Below are 18,690 nucleotides of genomic sequence, written 5' to 3'. Positions count from 1 at the left end.
AATTCCCTAACTCCCAAAAAACATTGTGGTAGCATAAACTGAGAGAAACTCTTCGGTCTCTGTAAACACCAGGCTACCAGAGCCTCCATCTCACTGTTTTTATTGTTGCTAGGTTATTAATAACTCTCTCCGGCACTGAAACCTTACCGAAGTTCTATTAATATTTCACAGCCACGCAGGTAAGTACCAAAGGTCAGAGTTTTCCTGAGGTGTCCCACAGCTCTTCCCCTGTGCCAGGGCTCAGCCGTGCCCCACTGGAGGGCGCAGCGCTGCAGCCTCTGCAGCCTTTACCTCTCCTGTCCCCCAAAACCCTCTCGCACCTGCTCCTCTCCCCGTCACACGTGCAGGGCTGTACCAGGAAGCGAGGCAGGGCGCATGTGTGCAGCTCCTGAGCTCCTCAATCCTCTGGAATTCACACAGGAAACACGATGAGAACGGATCAAGGAAAAGCATTTATGACAAGTGGGAAGTTCTGCTTTGCCGTGTGTGGCTGGAGAGTGGGAGCCCTGATGGCTCTGTGCCTCCTGCAGCAGGCTCGAGGTACGTGCACACCTGAGTGTTACTTTTCTTTTCACTATATGGCTTTGTTGGTAGGAAGAGAGATAAATTTAAATCCGTTTAAATGGGAATGATTCGCATAAAGTGGAATATTCCATGCTAAAGAAGCGACAGTTTAAAATCTGTCTGTGGAAGGTGTCTTGTTGAGGGCTAGTGATGGACATGGTGATCTACTGGAAAAAATAGGGGCAGGAAAATATACAGGACAATATATAGGATAATATACAGGATATATAGACATGCAGCTCTGAATTCCTGGTAGGATCTGCCCTTGGAGGATTGGGATTGAATGAGAAGCGTGGGACAGCTATGTCTGCCCTGTCCAGAGAGTCAGGAGTTTGTGGGTTGCAAATCAGTGAAATTTGAGAGCACAGGGAAAACCACTCGAAATTATAAAACAGATTGTTCACACAAACACGAGTCCTAATTCTAAAAGCTGTTGAGATGAAGATGTTTTATGAGAGATGAGGAAAACGTTGCATCACATCTGCTTCCAGAGCCAATTTCCAGCCTCTAATGAACGCCTCACCTTAGTGAGAACCAAGTGGTACTTCCTGTCCCCAAAGATACCTTGAAATCATTCACCTAATTTTCCCTTTTGACCAGGTCGTGTTCAACTTCTCCCTCCTCAAAATGTGACCCTGCTGTCAAAGGATTTTGCCATGATTTTGACCTGGGCTCCAGGGGAAGGCTCTCCCCCAGATGTGACCTACACTGTGAGGTATGAAAGGTAAGAGCTCCCAAACCATGTCTGATCAAAGGGCTGGCACAGGGACAACTACTGGGCATCTCTCCTGATTAATGACTGTCCTAATCATCAGTGACCTTCCACCAAAACGACACATGATCCATCTGGGAAGTGTTCCAAACTCTGAGCACCACTTGCTCCCCCCCCTCCCAATTCCTTCCTTCTCTTGCTCTATAAATCACAGCAGAACGTGTTTAATATTTTGGTATGGTTGTTCCTTCCAGCCAGGATCGCCTGGACAAATGGATTAAAGTTCCTCACTGCAGAAACATCCCCAGATCCTTTTGCAATCTGACTTGTGCCCTCTCCAACCTCTACGTTAAAGTCCGGGCTCGGGTGAAGGCGGTTTGGGGACGGTCCCAGTCGCCGTGGGTGAAATCCCAGTTCAAGGATTACTACTCAGATGGTGAGTGCCTGCCAGGTGACAGCCTGGATGGAAGGACATTCCCACAAACAGACAGACTACACCCCACAGGTATCCAGGAGCTTTATGTTTGGCAGAGACTTGAGTGAGCACAAACAGTAACGAGCTGGGATCATTTGAGGATGAATTTTGTAGCAAGTGTCAGAATTTGTTCAGCTGAATAAAGTGGCTCCAAGCTCTCTGGGTTGTTTTAGATAAAGAGGTGTCCTTTGCCTCCCTCTTATCACAAGATAACTGCTGGAAGTGAGGACCAGCCATGGAAAGTGTGACTGCTGGAAGGTAAGAGCCAAGCCAGCTCCATTCTCACACCTGCTCGCTCAATTGCAGTGGAACTGGCTCCCCCCGTGCTGACCCTGAATGTCAGGGACAATTCCATCCATGTCAGTGCCTCCTTCCCTCTGCCCACCTGTGTGGAGAACCTCACTTGGAAGTATGACTTGAACCTCTGGGAAGCAGGATCTGAAGACAAGGTCAGTACAAGTGGCTCTTTTTAGATGAAATGGAGGAACTGAAAGAGCTTCAAAGTTCTGGGCAGAGAGGGAGGGACTGGATCCAGGGCCTGGAGGAAATGAACCAGCCAAACCAGAGCTAAACCAAAGCTGGAGACAAAAAGTAGAAGTGTGTGTATGCAACCTTATTTTTTTGGTAGTTCCCTATTTTTATCAGGAAGAGGAGGCTACATTACAGTCAGTCTAAAGATTTGAGGTTTAAAACACCCAGTCCATGTGCCACTGGCAGCATTCCCTGGCAGAGCAGAGCCCAGCAGAGCTGGAATTCCCACCTGGATCCATCAGCCCTGGGGGAGATGCCAGACATGGGGTCACACAAGGGATCCATGGGGTAAGGTGATACAGAAACACCACCCCAGTAATGAAAGAATCACCTCTCCAATCCTCTGCTTTGTCTCTCCACAGAAGAAATATGAGGGTTACTTCAGGAAGGACACAGTGACCATCAACACCACTGCCCTCAGAGGCAATTACTGCTTCAGTGCCAGGGCTCTCTACGAAAGCATCAACTTGAAGCACAGTGAATTCTCCCAGCCCGTGTGTGTGCTGTTAAACCACAAAGGTATGGCCCTTCTCAGGAAAGGATGTGGGAGACATCCAGTGGGATGAGGGTAAGGCAAAGATTTCCACTAAAATCAGGTTTTCACCACAAAAAAAAAGCTTCCTGTTAAAGGGACTGGTTGGATTTTCTGGTGAGTGGTTCCTGCCTTCTGTAGAAATAATTTCATTTTAAAAAACCTGAAATGTTTTCTGAAAACTCTGAGTATTTTGTGTCAGTGTAGAGCTTATAACTCCTATAAAAATACCACTCACAAGAGATAATTTCTGTCTTTTTCATCAGCACAGTGGAAGTTCCCACTTCTGGTTGTGATCCTTCTGTTTGTCCTCCCCATCTTTGTGGCCGGTCCCTTCATCTGCTGCCTGGTGAAACACGAGGTCAAGCAAAGGAAGATGCCTCAGGTTTTGGTATGGCCTAAGTTCTGAGGTCCCCTCCTGACTCAGAGTCTTGCTGGTTTTCAGAGGGCAGCTGGGGAGGAGTGGGGGGTTCTGCACTTCTCAGTTTTACATTTGTAATTCCCATTTTTGAAATAACCTTTTTGACATCCAAACTTTTCTTCTGAAAGCATCACAGGCTCACTGTCTCATTCCTTCTCCCTGGTAGGATTTCTCTCAATTTAAAGCTGCTGGACCAACCTTCCACTTGCAGCTCAGTGAAAGGGAATTCTGCAGTGATGATCTGAACTGCTCAGAGAAGTCAGTGCCTCAAAGGAGGACAAACAGAGCTTTAGGAGGACACCACCTGCCATGGATGGCTTCTTTCCCATCATCATCATCATCGTCGTCGTCGTCGTCATCGTCATCATTGTCATCATCATTGTCATCGTCATGGTCAGAGGATGAGGAGGAAGAAGATAGCAGTACTTTGATCCCATACCGTGAAATGCCTCGGTATCCAAAGAGACATCTCAGCTCTCAGCCATCCCCAGCAGCTCCAGGGGAAAGCAGCTTGGATTCAGGATCTGGAGGTCTCTCTGTGACCAGTGGATCTGTGCTTGACCTCAGAGCCCTGGGTTTCACTCTCTTTGCAGAGAGGGAGGGTGAGATGGACACCTCGGGATCCCAGGCAAACGAGGAGCCATCCCTTTATCTCTGCTCCTCTTTGGAAAGAATATCCCTCACTGAAGTGAGATTCCCAGGTGCCAGAGAGCAGGGGCAGGATGATGGAAACAGGGATGAGAGGCTGGGAATGACCTCCCTTCCCCCCGTGCTGGGGGGGACTGGTGCTGAACCCGATGAGCACAGGAAGGCTCCTCATTCCTCCAGGGATTACCAGAAATCCATCCTTGATCTGCAGCTCCAGATGGACTCGAGATCCCAGGCCAGAGAGGATCCCAGCGTGCAGCTGCTCATCCCCTTGTGGACACTGCAGGTGGCAGAGGATGAAGGCATTGCAAGTGACTGTGGCAGTGACAGTTTTACAGAAGGGACCCTGCCCGAGTCCACAGTGCTGAGTGAGGCTTTTGAGACTTCAAACACAGAGGAAAAAGGTGATCCAAAGTTGCAATTCCCAGGCTACGAGCACTCCCATTACTTGGGAAGGATCTAAAGTACCCAGCAGGTCTGGGGAGTGCCTGGGAAATGCTGGAGAGCTCCAGATATCCAAGCAAGGATCCTTGAACAAGGACAAAAACCTGATGTCTGGCCTGTCAAGGCAATGGCTTTAGGGACACAAAAGGTGCGTTTTATTGCTAAGTCACCTCTCTACTGTCACTGTCCCTCTGATAAGGTGCTCGGCCAGGGGTGAGGGAGGCAGGGACATCTGAGGGACCACGCAGCAAACAGGCACTGCCTGGGGCTCACCTGAGACTTCAGAACAAGGGAAGTGCTGCCTGTGGGCTGTGAAAGGCAAAAGCACAACCCAGCCCTGGGTGGAAGCATCAGCTGGGGCCTGAAAATGCAGTGGTGTGACTGCACGTGGATTTGGAGCAGATTTTGAACTGCTTTGTGTCACCTTTGCTTCCCTGGAACTTCCTTACAGAGATATTCAGCAAGATCTGTTTTTTTGTGGGATGAAAAGTTCTCCACCTCATCCTGCAGAAATCACCTTCAATGTTCCAACAGAGGGAACCAAAGCCAAAGTGTGCAGCATGTTTGTTTATTTATTTTTTATTTTATATTTATTGAAGCTGAAATTCCTCCTGCTGTGCAGAATGTCTGAGAGCAATTATATTTTGATATAAATCCCCATGTGTACGTGGTTTTGTTTTCCACAGCTACAAAGGGGGACTGCAGCTCATCCTGACAAAAAACATTACCTTTAAAACAAGACCCCATCCTGGGCTGGAGTGGAATTCTGAGACTTCCCAGCCAGGTCACTTTGGTCACTGGAAAACCAGGACTGAACAAAGGATCACAGAATGGTTTGGTGGGAAGGGATCCTGAAGTTCATCCCACTGCAACCCTGCCGTGGGCAGGGACACTTTCCACTGTCCCAGGTGCTCCAAGCCCTGTCCAGCCTGGCCTTGGGCACTGCCAGGGATCCAGGGGCAGCCCCAGCTTTTCTGGACACCCTGTGCCAGGGCCTGCCTACCCTCCCAGGGAAGAATTTCAGTCCAGTATCTAATCTAGAGCTCCCCTCTGGCAGTTTACAGCCATCACCTTTGTCCCATCACTTCATGCCCTTGTACAGGCTTTTTATACTCCACTATCAAAAGGAGCCTTTGTGTAAAGGACTCACAGGAAAGCAAAGCATTAAAAGAAAGAGGGAAACACTCCCCAGCCATTCTCTGCATTCAGGGAGAGGGCTCAGATGAGGGGAGGGTGTTGATGGAGGGTATGAAAGCTGAAATCTTTTGAGAATAGGAAAAAAAGAAGTAAAGGGTGATAACAGGGACTGGGAACTGCTTTGCAGCAAGATGTACTTGTTAAGGTCCTGAATTAAAGTCCAGAGGAAAGGTGGAAGAAAGGCTTCACCAGCTGGACTATTCCTTTTTCCTCTGCAAAGTGTCCTTAGGTACATCCTGCATTGTTATCCCTCCAGTTCATTTGGAAAGACACAGATGATCCAAATATAATCACCACCCAATTTCTTATGCAATCAAGGAAAACCCCCCCAGGCTTTGACTTACAGGAAGCTCAGAAGTTGTGTAACCTCTACAAAATGATTTTGACATGTCCCAGCTCTGCAAACACAGCCTGGGATCCGTTCTTGTCTTGTCCAGGGAACTGAGGGACAGGCTGCTGGCCAGGTGAGCTGCACAGCTGGTGGCAGCATCCAACTCCTCATTTCCTTTCAGCAGGGCTTGAGAGCTGTTTTCCTCTGCAGAAGGGTCAGTCATGGCCAGAGCACAGTGCTCCCTCTCCCAGAGCAGCTGCTCCAGGTCTTATCACAGCATCAGGGAAACATTTCCTTAGGAAAACACCTTGGAGATCATCGAGTCCAACTGGGAACCCACCCTGTGCCCACATCCACACATGGGAGGGCTCATGCCCAGCACTCAGCAGGTTTGCTGCAGTCTCCACACACTGTGAGGACATCGAGAGTTTGGAAGATAGAATCCTAATTTTAAACTTGAAAGTTGAGTTTTGGACATCTTCAGGTCCCCAAAGATTCAGAGAAGTGTTTCCTGGGCTATTCAAAAGGTGACACCTTGCTAGAAATAAGGGCAGAGGTAAAGTTTGAAGTTCTATTCTCAGAACTGAAGGCTCAGGTGCACGCCAAGGTCCCTCAGCTCTGCCCCATCACCCAGCAGGAGCATGAGGGAAGGGAAAATGGTTATTCAGGAAACACCCTAACAAACAGTTGTACCTAATTAGACACTGGTGGATAGGTGTGTCTGGTTTAACAAACCTGAGGCCTCTGCCTTTGTCCAGGTGAGCTGAGAAAGACCAAGTGCCAGTGATGCACCATGGCAGGCTTGGAAGCACAGAGCCCTTCCACACCCAGGCAGGGCAGGGAACAGAAACAGCATCAGGGACAGGAAATCCACAGATGAGGAGAGAAGCAGAAGGGGTTTGTGTATTCTGTCACATGTTTGGCCACAAGGGTAGAGCAGTGAAATCAACATTCAGCCTCAGAAGCACACAGGGTTTGTATTTTGAAACGTAACAACACCTTAAAAGCTGAACACATTATGGAAAAGGGACTGTATCCCTTTTTTCTTGTCCACGCAAACTCCCAGATCTTATCACGTGGATTCAGTAACAGAACTTTACATTGTAAACAGCCACAAAAATAAACATTGTAGGTGTACAACAGTCTCTGTGGAGCTGTGGGACAGCAGGTGCTCCTCCTGTGAAATGGCCACCACTCTTCTACCTCTTGCCCACATCAGGTGAAAAAAAACCCCAGTGCTCTGGCTGACTTTCATACTAAGAAAGTATTCAGAAGTTTTTTTTAAGGAAATAGGTGCATTGCTTGCAGCAGATATTAAACCAACTAGCTGCACAGCACTAAATTTTAATGTCCAGGGTTGTAACGAGCTCAAGTTACCCAACCAGAAAAGCAAACCTCAAACCCCAGGAACCTCAGGGAGAGCTTTCAGGCAGGAAGCTCTCAGCAAAAAGGTATTTGGCTCTTTTTCAGGATCTGGGGATTTTCTCAGCCTCTGGCTCGTGCACCTTTGTACAGTCAGGTGTGCACTGGAGGGGAGAGGTGCTCCTGCTGTCACCCCGCGGTGTCACACATGCGCAGGGCTCCGAGCACCTGGGAGCTCAGAGCCCAGGGAAGGCAGGACAGGAGCTCTGCTCTGTTACTGAGCAACAAATCCAACCTGGCCTGGCGAGAAAGAATTCAGCCAAAAGGTGATTCACCTGCACACAGCAGCAGCTGCCTGCCCTCGCAGCCCAGCCTGCAGAGTCATTCATGAAGGGATTTCTGATCGTCCTGGCTGGAGTTTCAGTGGTCGGTAAGTCCTGAGCTCTGCTCTGCTCTCGCTGATCCTGGGATTCTCTTTGATCTGGAGTCTGCACTTCACTCCTGTTTCCTGAATTATCACCTAGAGAATGAGCTGTTGTCTGAGTTCTCTTCTGTGTCGATCTCTCCTCATAGTAACTCCCATGTGTGGCTGGTATGCTCGAGGGATTAGTAGGGAGAGGGAAAGATTCCTTCACTTCAAAGGGTTTGTCACTGTGCTATGACCCAAACCCTACAGTAGTGAAGGATATTCATTGGTATCAGGGGCTTTGGATCAGTCTCCTATTGTCTTAAGCAAAGGCACAAATTAATACAAGCACAGTCCTGATTTTAAAGGAGGCACAAATAATGTAATCTTAAAATGAGGGAGTCACCATAGAGTGGTTGGGTTGGAAGGGACTTAAAGCTCATCTCATCCCACCCCTGCCATGGCAGGGACCTTCCACTGTCCCAGGCTGCTCCAAGCCCTGTCCAGCCTAGCCTTGGACACTTCCAGAGATGGGGCAGCCCCAGCTTCTCTGGGCACCCTGTGCCGGGGCCTGCCCACCCTCCCAGGGAACAGTTTCTCCCTGATATCTAATGTAGATCTACCCTCTAAAAGCCATTTAATCCTACTCCAGATGTGACAAGCTCACTGCTGGGCGAATGAAGGATAAACCTGCTCTTTCCAGGCAGCTTTTCAGCATTCAGCCGTGTCATTCACCTGCTCCTGTGTGGGATCTCATCCTGTGAAACTCCTCAGCCCAAGGGACTGTCACACTGTGAAATATCCTGGTTTTCCCCTGCCCACACCTGACTGTGCTTGTGTTATGCTGCTTTGCATAACAGTGTTCTAGCATGGATAAATGTGGGAAGAGAGAGATTTCCTACTCCTGATAAGATCGGGGTATTTTGTGACTCAGTTTTCAGGGTGCTCAGGGAATCCCACTCCTTCATACCCACACTGCTGCCTCCTGCTGAGCCTGGGATGAGCAAACGTGGAGCTGCAGATGAAGTCAGGACAAAATCTGGAGTAGCCAGCAGCCCATTTCTGCACCACTTCCCTGCCCAAATGCCACACACAGGACTGAGATGGGATCTGTGCCCTTCTGCCTAGCCCTCCTCCATTCAGCCAGCAGTTTGAGCTGCTCACACTCAGTTCTGGTCCAGGGGGTGGGATTTAGTCTCTGTTCGATGTGATCTTGTCCAAGTCAGCCCCATCCCAGTGCTCAGTCTGCCCATCTGTGCTATTTTCATTTGCTCACCCCACTTTTTCACCAGGGGTCTCATTGTTCACTGGAGGCTGAAGGCCTCACATGCCCCAGGTGTTTATCAGTGCCACAAATCAAGAGCTGAATAATGTATAAATTATTTACTTTTGAGGGTCTGCCTACATTCTGAATTCAGTGTTTATAAATCCTGAAGTTAGAAACTCTCTTGGATCAGCCTTGGGAAAATTTTGCACTGTGTTTTCTTGTGACAAGAGAGACACAAAATCCTCGAGGACTTTTCTTCAGCACCTCAGAGCCAGTTTGCTGCAGGAGGGCCACGGTGGGGTCCTGCTGTCCAGGGACATGTTTGCAGGAACATGTGACATTCCTGACCCTGAAGGAAGAGCAGCAGGGCTCGGGAAGCAGGGAGCTGGCTGAGCTGTGTACTGTCACCCGGCACACCCAGGGCAGAGTCCAGACACCCAGTGTCACTCTGTACAGGCACTTTCCATCCAATAGAACATGGAGCACGAGAGGAGAATGGGGCCACATCTTCAGGAGGTGACACTGAGCTCTGCAGGTCACTTCCTTAAGCAGGGGCAGAAAGCAGAGACATTCCCAGACCTGATTCTGGGCTTGAAAGCAGGTTATTGGCCTTATTTTATCACCCATTTAACAGTGCTTAAAGAAACCCGACTAGAAAATCAAGGATTCTCTTTCTGATTCGAGTTTTTGAGGCTTTTCTGTATAAATTCTTGACTTGTATTTCTTTGGGATGAGTCAGTTGTCTGCAAGAGTGTGATGTGAACACAGTTTGAAGTCTTGTTCTGCTCAAGCTCCTTCTTTTCAGCCCAGGTTTAGGAAAATACCACAGGATCCATTTTCATCTGAGGGCTGAGATATCAGATGCTTTTTAATACCCATTTCTCTGCTCCTTCAGGTTTTGTGGCTACAGAGAGATCATCATGTCTGAAACGTGCAGCATTTTCTTCCACAAACTTTGAGAACATCCTGACATGGGAAACAGAGGCAGATATTCCCCCTGGCACTGTGTTTGATGTCCAGTACAAACAGTATGTGAAGTTTGCTTCTTTTGGGCTGTTCTTAGGGGTCGCAGAGAGAGAAAAGTTGATTTTGCTGTTTCTCCTGCCTGTATTATGGTTCTGCTCAGAGGAGAACTCAGTGAGGGACAGGATTATTCAAAGTGGGAGATGATGCTCATTTAAGCAAATATTTTACATCTTGGGTTGCTTTGCTCCATTACTGAGCTACTCTTGCCTTCAGCAATTTCCTTCTCTCTACGCCGTTTTCCTCCGGTCCTGTTCAACCAAACGACCCCAAAGCCTTGTTTTGTCCTCAGGTATGGAGAGAAATCCTGGCTCACCAAGCACGAGTGCCAGAGCATCACCCAGCTCTTCTGCAACCTCAGCAGGGAGACAGAGAACTTCACGGAGCATTTCTATGGGCGGGTGAGGGCGCGGGGCTGCTCCTCCAGCTGGCTGCGCTCCGAGCGCTTCGAGCCCCGCAAGGAGAGTAGGTACCACCAAACCAACCCTGCTTCCTGCCACCTGCAGGGCAGCATTTCCTCACATTTCAGTCTTGCAAGGCTGTGCTTGGTGGGGGGGACTGAAGGTATTTTGGGCAGCTGAATCAGCTGAGAGCTGAGTAATGTGTTACTCTTCCAGCCAGGTCTTCTGAGCTCGCAGAGAACCTATCACACCCGAGATAGCTCTGCTACTCCAAATGGCATAATATTAGCAGGATGGCTTCTGAGGTAGTGTTGGAAACAGAAAAAGGTTTAATAAAAGGCAAAATAACAAAGCTCTTACAGAAGAAAACCAAGCCAGGGACAAGAGGCTCTTGCTCCTGCTAAAACACCCCACAAAAGCGATTATTTCCTTTGTTCTCTTCTCTGTCTAGTGAATTACCTAGGCAGGACCTCTTGGCCTTTGTCCACTTGGCAGCCCCAGGTCGGAGGTGAAGTCCCAAAGGTCCTATGAGGTGTCTTTGTACTTAATTTGGGAGAGAAACTTCTGGGCTTTTTGCCTTTTTAAGCAGACAAAGAATAATTTGGTCCCTTGGTCAACAGGGGACGCATTCCTACAGTGGGGTCAGAGCAGAAAGGAAAAGCCAGGTGTGATGGAAGGGAGAGCTGCTGGTGAGAGGAATAGAGAAATGACTAAGGGACATGATGGGCAACCTTGAGGACAGCGAGTCCCAGGAGCTGTGAAATGGGAACACTGGGATGAGCATCCATTCCAGTGGATACTTGGTGTCCCAGCCCCAAAGTGAGCCCCACTGCAGACACAGCGCAGCCTTTGGGGACCTCATTGGCTCTGTGGCTAAAATTTCCCACTGAAACACCAAGAATAATTCAAGGTGGCATCAGCAGCCGATGGTTGTGTAGAGCCTTCAGACCTTGGTACCAAGAAGCTGTGAAAACTTGGATCAAAGCCCTTTTCAGTGCTGGGTGTAGCGTGTGCCTGTCACCAGAGAAAAGTGCAGGCACAAAAGCCCTGTAAGTGTGGTGTAGGATGGGAATTGGGATTTGGGCAGCTGTTACCTGAGTACCTGTGGTGGGATTTCACCCCTCACACACACTGAAGGAGGATATCCTGCACGGGGACAGGGAACATGGAGCTGGAAAAGCCTGGGATGAGAATTCCTGGGAACAAACACTGTGAAGGTACAGAACTCCAAACCACCTCTGTCTGCAGTGGCCTGACTCCTGCCATGCTCATACAGCTCAGACACCTTTTTGTAGAAACAGAAGTAACAACTTCAGCGAGTCTGGGGTGTGGTTAAGATATCAGATGGTGTTAACACGGCTGACACTGCCTGTTGTGCCTTTCCCAGCCATCATAGGGGCCCCACAAGTGGAATACATTCCCTATGTCCGCTCCATCAAGTTCCTGATCCGGCCCCCCCTGACCCCCCTGCGGGGTGAGGACGAGCAGCAGCTCACCGTGGAGGACGTCTACAGCAAATTTGGGGCTGTGGATTATCACCTGACAATATTCAACCAGAGGACACACCAGCAGGTAAAGCACAACCTCGGGCACTGGGATGCTGCTGTAAATCCCATTTCAGCTGAGCTGGAGAAGGATCTCAGTTCACACAGAAAGGGGGAGATTTCTGATGTACAAGGGAAAGTCCTGGAGTCTTTGATTCTCAGGACAACAGGAACTCTAAGCTTTCTTCTTAAATTCTGGGGAAAAAAGGACTTTCCAAGAGAGCTGTATAACTAGCCAAAAGTAAAACCGTTGGTGACTAAAAATTACTTAAGTAGTTCAAGTCTTAAGAAACTGAAATGCAGAATTGAATACAGAAATAATGGAAAACAAAGTAATATAAATATGATTCGGGAAAAATCAGAGTTCCATACATACAGAATAATTCGAGCCCTGTGGGACTTCATTAGTAAATAATCTTTTATGCTGAATTTTGCAATCTGAATTGAAGAAAATTTCATCTTGCCCAAATACAGATTTTACCATTCTTTTCAACAGTGGACAAAGAATGAGCACAACAAAGAATTTGAAGTTTCCAACTTGGACCCAGACACTGAATACAACGGGACAGTTTATATCTGTCTGTTCCAGAGAAGGAGCAAACCTCAGGTGTTTTGGGTCAAAACACTGGCAGGTGAGGCTCTTAACTCTGCTGAAAGTTGAAAAGTCCAGCTGACTATACACAAAATGCATTGATTTTCCGCATGGAACAATTTAATAATTTAAAAATTCATTCCTGTGAGACCAAACCTGTGATATCACCTAGCTAATTGTGATATTTTTCTAATCCAGCTCTTTTTCCACTTGTTCTTTTCCCAGATAAGACGTGGATTCTCTACTGTCTGGTGGCCCTGGCGTTCTGTGCCGGGTTGGTTTTTGCTGCTACTGCTTATGTGATCTACAAATACATCAAACAGCGCAGTGCCCAGCCCAGGGCCTTGGTGAGTGCCCTCAGCCACTGCAGCTCAGCTTGGAAATCACAGAATCACCCCTGCCTGGGGCTGGAAGGGACCTGAAAGGTCATTTAGTCCGTGCCCTGTATGGGGCCCACACCTGCCACTGTCCCAGGCTGCTCCAAGCCCCGTCCAGCCTGGCCTTGGACACTGCCAGGGATCCAGGGGCAGCCAGAGCTGCTCTGTGCCAGGGCCTCAGCACTCTCTGAGTAAAGCATTTCTCCCCGGTACCCAATCTAACCCACCCTCCTTCATCTAAAGGGTTAAGGAGCTTGGTCTAGGCAATCACTGCAGATTACTGATACTTTAGGATGCTCAGAACCTGCCCCAGGCTGAGCCCCTTGGGTTAGGCAGCTAAACTTGAGGCATCTTAAATTCCCTGTTCCCCTTGAAACCCTGGGATTCTCACCTATCCCTCATCTCCCGCAGCAAGAACTGGGTTTTCATGCTAATGAGCTCAAGGATTTTCATGCTATTTCCACGCTGCAGGGCTTAGGCTAAATCTTGCAGAAGTGAAAGCAGGAGATTTTCTTCCTCATATTTCAAGACTGCTCAGTTGATACACACTGAGAAATGTCTGCATTCCTCTGAATGGTCATTCTCCAGGAGAAGAAAAAAAGCAGAGTTCTTCTGTTAGCAGAGCAGATCCCTGGTGGTTGTTACTGCCTTTCAGTGACACTTCTCCAAAGAAAATGTTAGAGTAACTAAAGCAAACCTTCGAGGTCACAGCTTCTTGTTATTAACTCGTGCTTTTTTATCTACTCCACCAGGACTTCAGAGGGATTCCATCGTTCCAGCCTCTCACACTGACAGTGGAGCACATCATAAAGCCCCTCAGCTTACCCAAACCTTCCCCTTTCATCCCTGAAGTGCAGCTGGCCCAGATGAGCCAACATTTGGACTGGGCCCTGGAGCCACCACGGCCTTCCTGTCCCTACCAGCAGCAGGTGGATGTTGCAGCATTGCAGCTGCCCCCTCAGCCCTCCCAGGTGGAAATCCCAGCTCCCATCACAGCTTACACTCCTCAGAGAGCTGAGCAGAGCATTGCTGCGCCCACAGGCGGCTCCAGCCTGGCCCTGACCTACGGGCTGTGCGTGGAGGGCACGGACGGGAGCTCACAGCCCGAACAAAGGCTGAAAGAAGCTTCTCCAGATCGTTCTGAGCATGGAGAGCTGCGAACCCATGGGCTGGGAAAGAGCTGCAGCCGCTGGGATTACAAAGAGCAGCAGCCAAAGGTGGGCCTGTGGAAGAGCAGAGACAGACTGGAGTCAGTTGTGATCCAGGGGAGGCCTGGGCAGACCCAGCTGCTGCCGCAGAGTGAGGGGCTGGAAGATCCAGAGCGTGTGTCCCAGCTGTCCCTGTCTCTGCTGGAACAGGGAGGATGCTACAGACAACAGGCAGAGCTGCCCCTGCTGCTGCCTGCAGGGCCAGCTGCCCCAGCCTATGTTGCAGAGGAGGAGCTGCTGGCACCTCTGTCAGCAGCCCTGCTGCTCTCAGTCCGGACTGGGAACGACTTGCCCGGAGAGAAGCACGGGGAGCAGTGGGTGCTGCCAGGGCCATTCCCACACCCTGCAGACAGAGTGCAGCTCCCAGAGACTGCAGCCATGGAAATGTTCCCAGCAGCAAAGGAGCTGGGCTGCACAGAGCTGAGCGTGTCCCCAGGCAGCAGCCCAGGCCAGGACAGGGGCACTCCTCTCACCATGCTCTTCAAAGATTTGGACTTGAAAGTGCAGTGGGATGAGGAAGAGAGCACAGAATTTTATTAGGATGACTTGATGGTATTTAAATCCAGATGATGTTTTCTTGCATGAAATGGAAGCAATGCAAAATCACAGCTGATCCTGGCTGTATTAACACAGCTCAGGGCTGTCAGACTTCCATCGTGGAGTTTGGTGCCTTCACTGATAGAATTGCTCCTTGCTACACTGCCATACTGTACCTTCACACTTAAACAGCAGGTCTTTACTTCTTGCATATTCTCGAATTTATTATGAATTGGATTACTTTAAAAGATCAGTTAAGATTCAGTTTCACATCCCAGATTCAGTTTACTGAAAATTTAGCAAAATTCACAACAGAAACTGTGTTTGCTCTTTACCAACACCAAAGATAGAGGGCTAAGATGTAACTCCCTTTGAAGTAATTCAGGTATGCAAACCTAGAAGTAAAAGATGTAAATAGCTGCTGGTGTTCTACCCTTGGATAAATGACTTGGAAAAGAGTATTCCGCTTCCCTGGAATGGACTTTGCCTTTAAAGGAGTCCTTGAAACTGGGTAACAGCTCCCAATGCAGTAGTTCTGTGAAATGTGTCCTGTCCCCTGTGGTTTTTACAAAGATAAAGCCTTTTTTAATACCTGTACAAAGATAAAGCCTTTTTCATCTCAGCAACAGATTAATGCAGCCTTGGCCCAGTTGTGAGCTTTCTCAGCTGCTGCTCCTTTCTTTCTCTGCAGTAGTCACACGTTCTCTTCCTCCCCTGAGATCCCCAGGGATGAAGCACCTGGGATCACATTCCAGGCAGGCAGGGATGTGAGGATTTGCAGCACTCCCAGTTCAACCCTCAATCTCAATTTATCCCAGTCCCAATCCATGCACTCAGTAATGCACAAAGGAGACCAGGGAGGTCTGGAGCTCTCCCTCCCACCCCTCCCTGCCCATGAGGAACCTGTTCCAGGTTCCTGACACATCCTCCAGAGCAGCCATGACCATTTTTTGGGAGTCAAAATCCTTGGAGCACTTGGACCTCCACCAAAAGGAAGCTAAATTCTAATTCAGGGGCCAGAGGAGGTGATTATTTTTCATTCAGAGGAAAGCACTGTTCAGCCTGTTCATTTCCACTGCTGTGGTGAAAAAAATGTGTCTGAGGACATTGGTTTTAGAGAAGTGAAAGCATTTACAGGAATAAGCAAGGTTTGACTGGTATGGGGAAGTATTTACTCAAAGAGACTGATGATGACCAGAGGTGAATTCAGCTGCTGCCACTCCAAGTGCAGCTGGGGCTTTTCTCAGCCCAGGAAAGCTGAAGCTAAAGGTTAAATTCCACTTGCTTTGGGGTGATTTTGTAAATAAGCCATAGGCTCATGAAGTGAAGATTTTTGATGATTCAACCCAGGATTAAAGGAATAGTCTTAGAAACTTTACAGGCCAAGGTTCAGCTCTGAGCTCCAGCACCAACAACTGCTGAATTACCACAGCCCTGTGAGGCCAAATGGTCAAAATTCCAAGTGTGCTGAAGAAGTGTGAGGGTATCAAAGACTGAAATACGTGCATGGCTTGGGCAGTGACCAGCAGGACATTCCCAGGGAGCTCCCTCCATACCATTCACTACCAAAGGGTTTGTGGAATGTCCTTTGATCTCTTTCCTGTACTCTGTGCCCCAAAAAACAACACACAGAGAAATGCTGCAGCTCCTGGAGTTGTTCCCAAGGACTGGGAGACCCCAGGGGTAACAATTTTTTTTCCACTAAACCCTCCAGGAGAGGCATTTAAAGCCAGTGATGCCAATTACCTTATTCAGAGTTGCCTGTGAGCTGCATATCTTGTGTCAACAACATTCCCAGTGATGCTACTAAGGGAATAATCAACATTTTGGGTTGTGTTGTGAAACACAACCCCCAGCACAGGATGAGTATGGGCAGAGTTGTGTGGAAGGGATGAGGGCCTTGGGAGAGCATCTGAATCTGCTGCTAAAATGATGTTATTTTCTATTTTAAAAGCCCTTCCAAATCCCTCTGCAGAACCCCTGCCACGGGGTCTGATCATGCCCAGACTGCAATAAATGTGTCATCCTGCTGGAGGACAGGTGGGAACTGAGGAGAGTCTGGGAATGGATTTTTAGAATGCACACAGGTGCCTAAAGATGTAAAGTGTCCCCGAGCTGGGACATCCACCTCTCCTTCAGGCCCTTTAATACCTTCAGGTCTGCATTAACCCTGCCTGAACAAAAGGCAGGAATGATTCCAGCCCCAGCCCATCCTCTCTGTTCCACCCTCCCAGCAGCTGCAATGCCCAGGGATCACAGGCAGGAGAGCCCTGTCCTACTGCAATAGCCTCAACTTCCTGCTTTCGTCATGGCTTAGTCAATATTGATCTTTGAGGCCTGGATCTTCTGAACAGAGGGAAACTGATTCCTGTCTCATGAGTCACCTCCTAAATTTAACACACAGAACATCCCTTCTCAAGCTATTTCTCTTTGGAAAAGCTTGGAAAAAAATGTTGATGCTGTTGAATTTTATTGGAGCAAGGAACACGTCACCCCTGCTGACCTCACTGCCTTCCTCTGCTCAGAACCAAAGGGATCCACTTGTGTCAAACAGCTGCTCCAGGACCTCCCTATCTCCATCTCCTTCTGTGTAGGAACATTTCCAGATAAACAGCAGGATTTCAACCTTGCTCCAAAGGGCTCCCCATGCAAGCCACCTGTGCCCAACAACGCTCTCCCCCTCAGCCATGCTGGCTGATAGCAGCTCTGATAGCTCGGGGCAATAAAAGCTGGAGGTGCCTTGCCGCAGGCGGCGTGTGTCCCCAGCAGATGTCACATCCGTGACAGGTGAGCGCTGCAGCCTGTCACAAGGACAGCAGAGGAGCAGGTGGCAGCTGTAACCCTAGAGCAAAGCCCTGCTCTTTGTCTTCTCAGCTAAATCTGGGAGCTGGCACTCGCTCACTCCCCGAGCAGCCCCGCTGGAAGCTCAGCAAGGATCCTTGCCCAGGGGTGAGCGCTCTGCAAGCCAAGGATCCCATTCCCCCTCCCTGTCTGTTCCTTTATTTTGGCACTGGAGGGTGTTTGAACACCATGAAAAATCACTGGCGAGTTTTTAACAAGTTCTGTGAGGAAAATTTTACATGAGGGACAAAAGGAAAGCTCGAGATTCTGCAGACAGGATGAAGGAGAGCTCATGGAATCTCAAAATATCCTGAGCTGGAAGGGACCACAGGGATCATCAAGTTCAACCCCTGGTCCCTCACAGACACCCCAACAATCCCACCTTGTGCTGAGAGCATTGTCCAAACGCTCCTGGAGCTCTGGCAGCCCCGGGCTGTGCCCGTTCCCTGGGGAGCCTGGGCAGTGCCCAGCACCCTCTGGGGGAAGAACCTTTCCCTAAATCCAACCTAAAGCACCCTGAACCAGCTCCAGGCATTCCCTCAGTTCTGTCCCTGCTCACAGTGATGAAAGATCAGTGCCTGCCCGTCTAAATAAAATAAACTTTATAACAGAGGGTTGATGTGACAAAATGAATGAAATGATTAATTTGAAGCAGAATAGATGATAATTACACATTACTTCTCATAATACAATATTCAGGGAAGCACTCGAGTGGCCATGAATTCAAAACCAATGAAACCAGTGACTCCTTCCCTTTGTCAGCTCAGCTCACCCCAAAGTGCTTCAGACATGCCAGCCCAATCCTTCCTGTTTATTGCTCTCCCAGGAATGTCACAAACACAGCCACCAAATGAACTTCACACCTGAACTCCTGGGAGTTCTGGTGCTGATCCTGCTGGGTTTTTTCTTTGTTTGGATGGTGAGGCAAGTAAGGCTCCTAGAAATGGCTCCTACTGGTATTGTGCCAGATTTGATGGTGGAATTCATTCTCACAGGGCACCACAAGAAACATCACCTGCTCCTCACATTGCTGGGAAGGGTTTTCCCCCCATTATGGAACTGCAGGACCGCCTCAAATAAATGGAAAATCAGCAATCTCTGTTCTCTGCCCCTGCCCCAAACTCTCAGACACCACCATGGGCTGCTGGATGCACAAAGCTCCCCTGCTCTGAGGCACCAAGCCTTTCTTTGCTGGAAAAAGGAACTAAAACAGTCACAGGCCACCAAAACCTGAGAGCTGCTGGGGCTCCTGGTGTAATCAGACACTGCCAGGATTT

General features: G+C 48.9%; 2 protein-coding genes across 2 annotated transcripts; both read left to right on the top strand.

The window, feature by feature from the left end:
* Positions 1 to 342: 342 nt before the first annotated feature.
* Positions 343 to 4,505, top strand: IFNLR1 (interferon lambda receptor 1). The gene is made up of 7 exons (XM_068172579.1): positions 343 to 540; positions 1,165 to 1,288; positions 1,531 to 1,712; positions 2,058 to 2,200; positions 2,645 to 2,801; positions 3,081 to 3,205; positions 3,402 to 4,505. The coding sequence occupies exons 1-7, from the start codon at positions 429 to 431 to the stop codon at positions 4,344 to 4,346; spliced, it is 1,788 nt and encodes a 595-aa protein (XP_068028680.1). The 5' UTR covers positions 343 to 428; the 3' UTR covers positions 4,347 to 4,505.
* A 2,598-nt stretch (positions 4,506 to 7,103) lies between these two features.
* Positions 7,104 to 14,979, top strand: IL22RA1 (interleukin 22 receptor subunit alpha 1). The gene is made up of 7 exons (XM_068172661.1): positions 7,104 to 7,647; positions 9,786 to 9,918; positions 10,206 to 10,378; positions 11,702 to 11,886; positions 12,355 to 12,490; positions 12,676 to 12,797; positions 13,580 to 14,979. The coding sequence occupies exons 1-7, from the start codon at positions 7,605 to 7,607 to the stop codon at positions 14,573 to 14,575; spliced, it is 1,788 nt and encodes a 595-aa protein (XP_068028762.1). The 5' UTR covers positions 7,104 to 7,604; the 3' UTR covers positions 14,576 to 14,979.
* Positions 14,980 to 18,690: the final 3,711 nt, after the last annotated feature.

The sequence above is a fragment of the Anomalospiza imberbis genome, chromosome 25, assembly GCF_031753505.1.
Source record: "Anomalospiza imberbis isolate Cuckoo-Finch-1a 21T00152 chromosome 25, ASM3175350v1, whole genome shotgun sequence".
In the NCBI taxonomy this organism is placed as follows: Eukaryota; Metazoa; Chordata; class Aves; order Passeriformes; family Viduidae; genus Anomalospiza; species Anomalospiza imberbis.
Note: the sequence above shows the minus strand (reverse complement) of the source record. Positions and strands in the feature narration are given on the sequence as shown.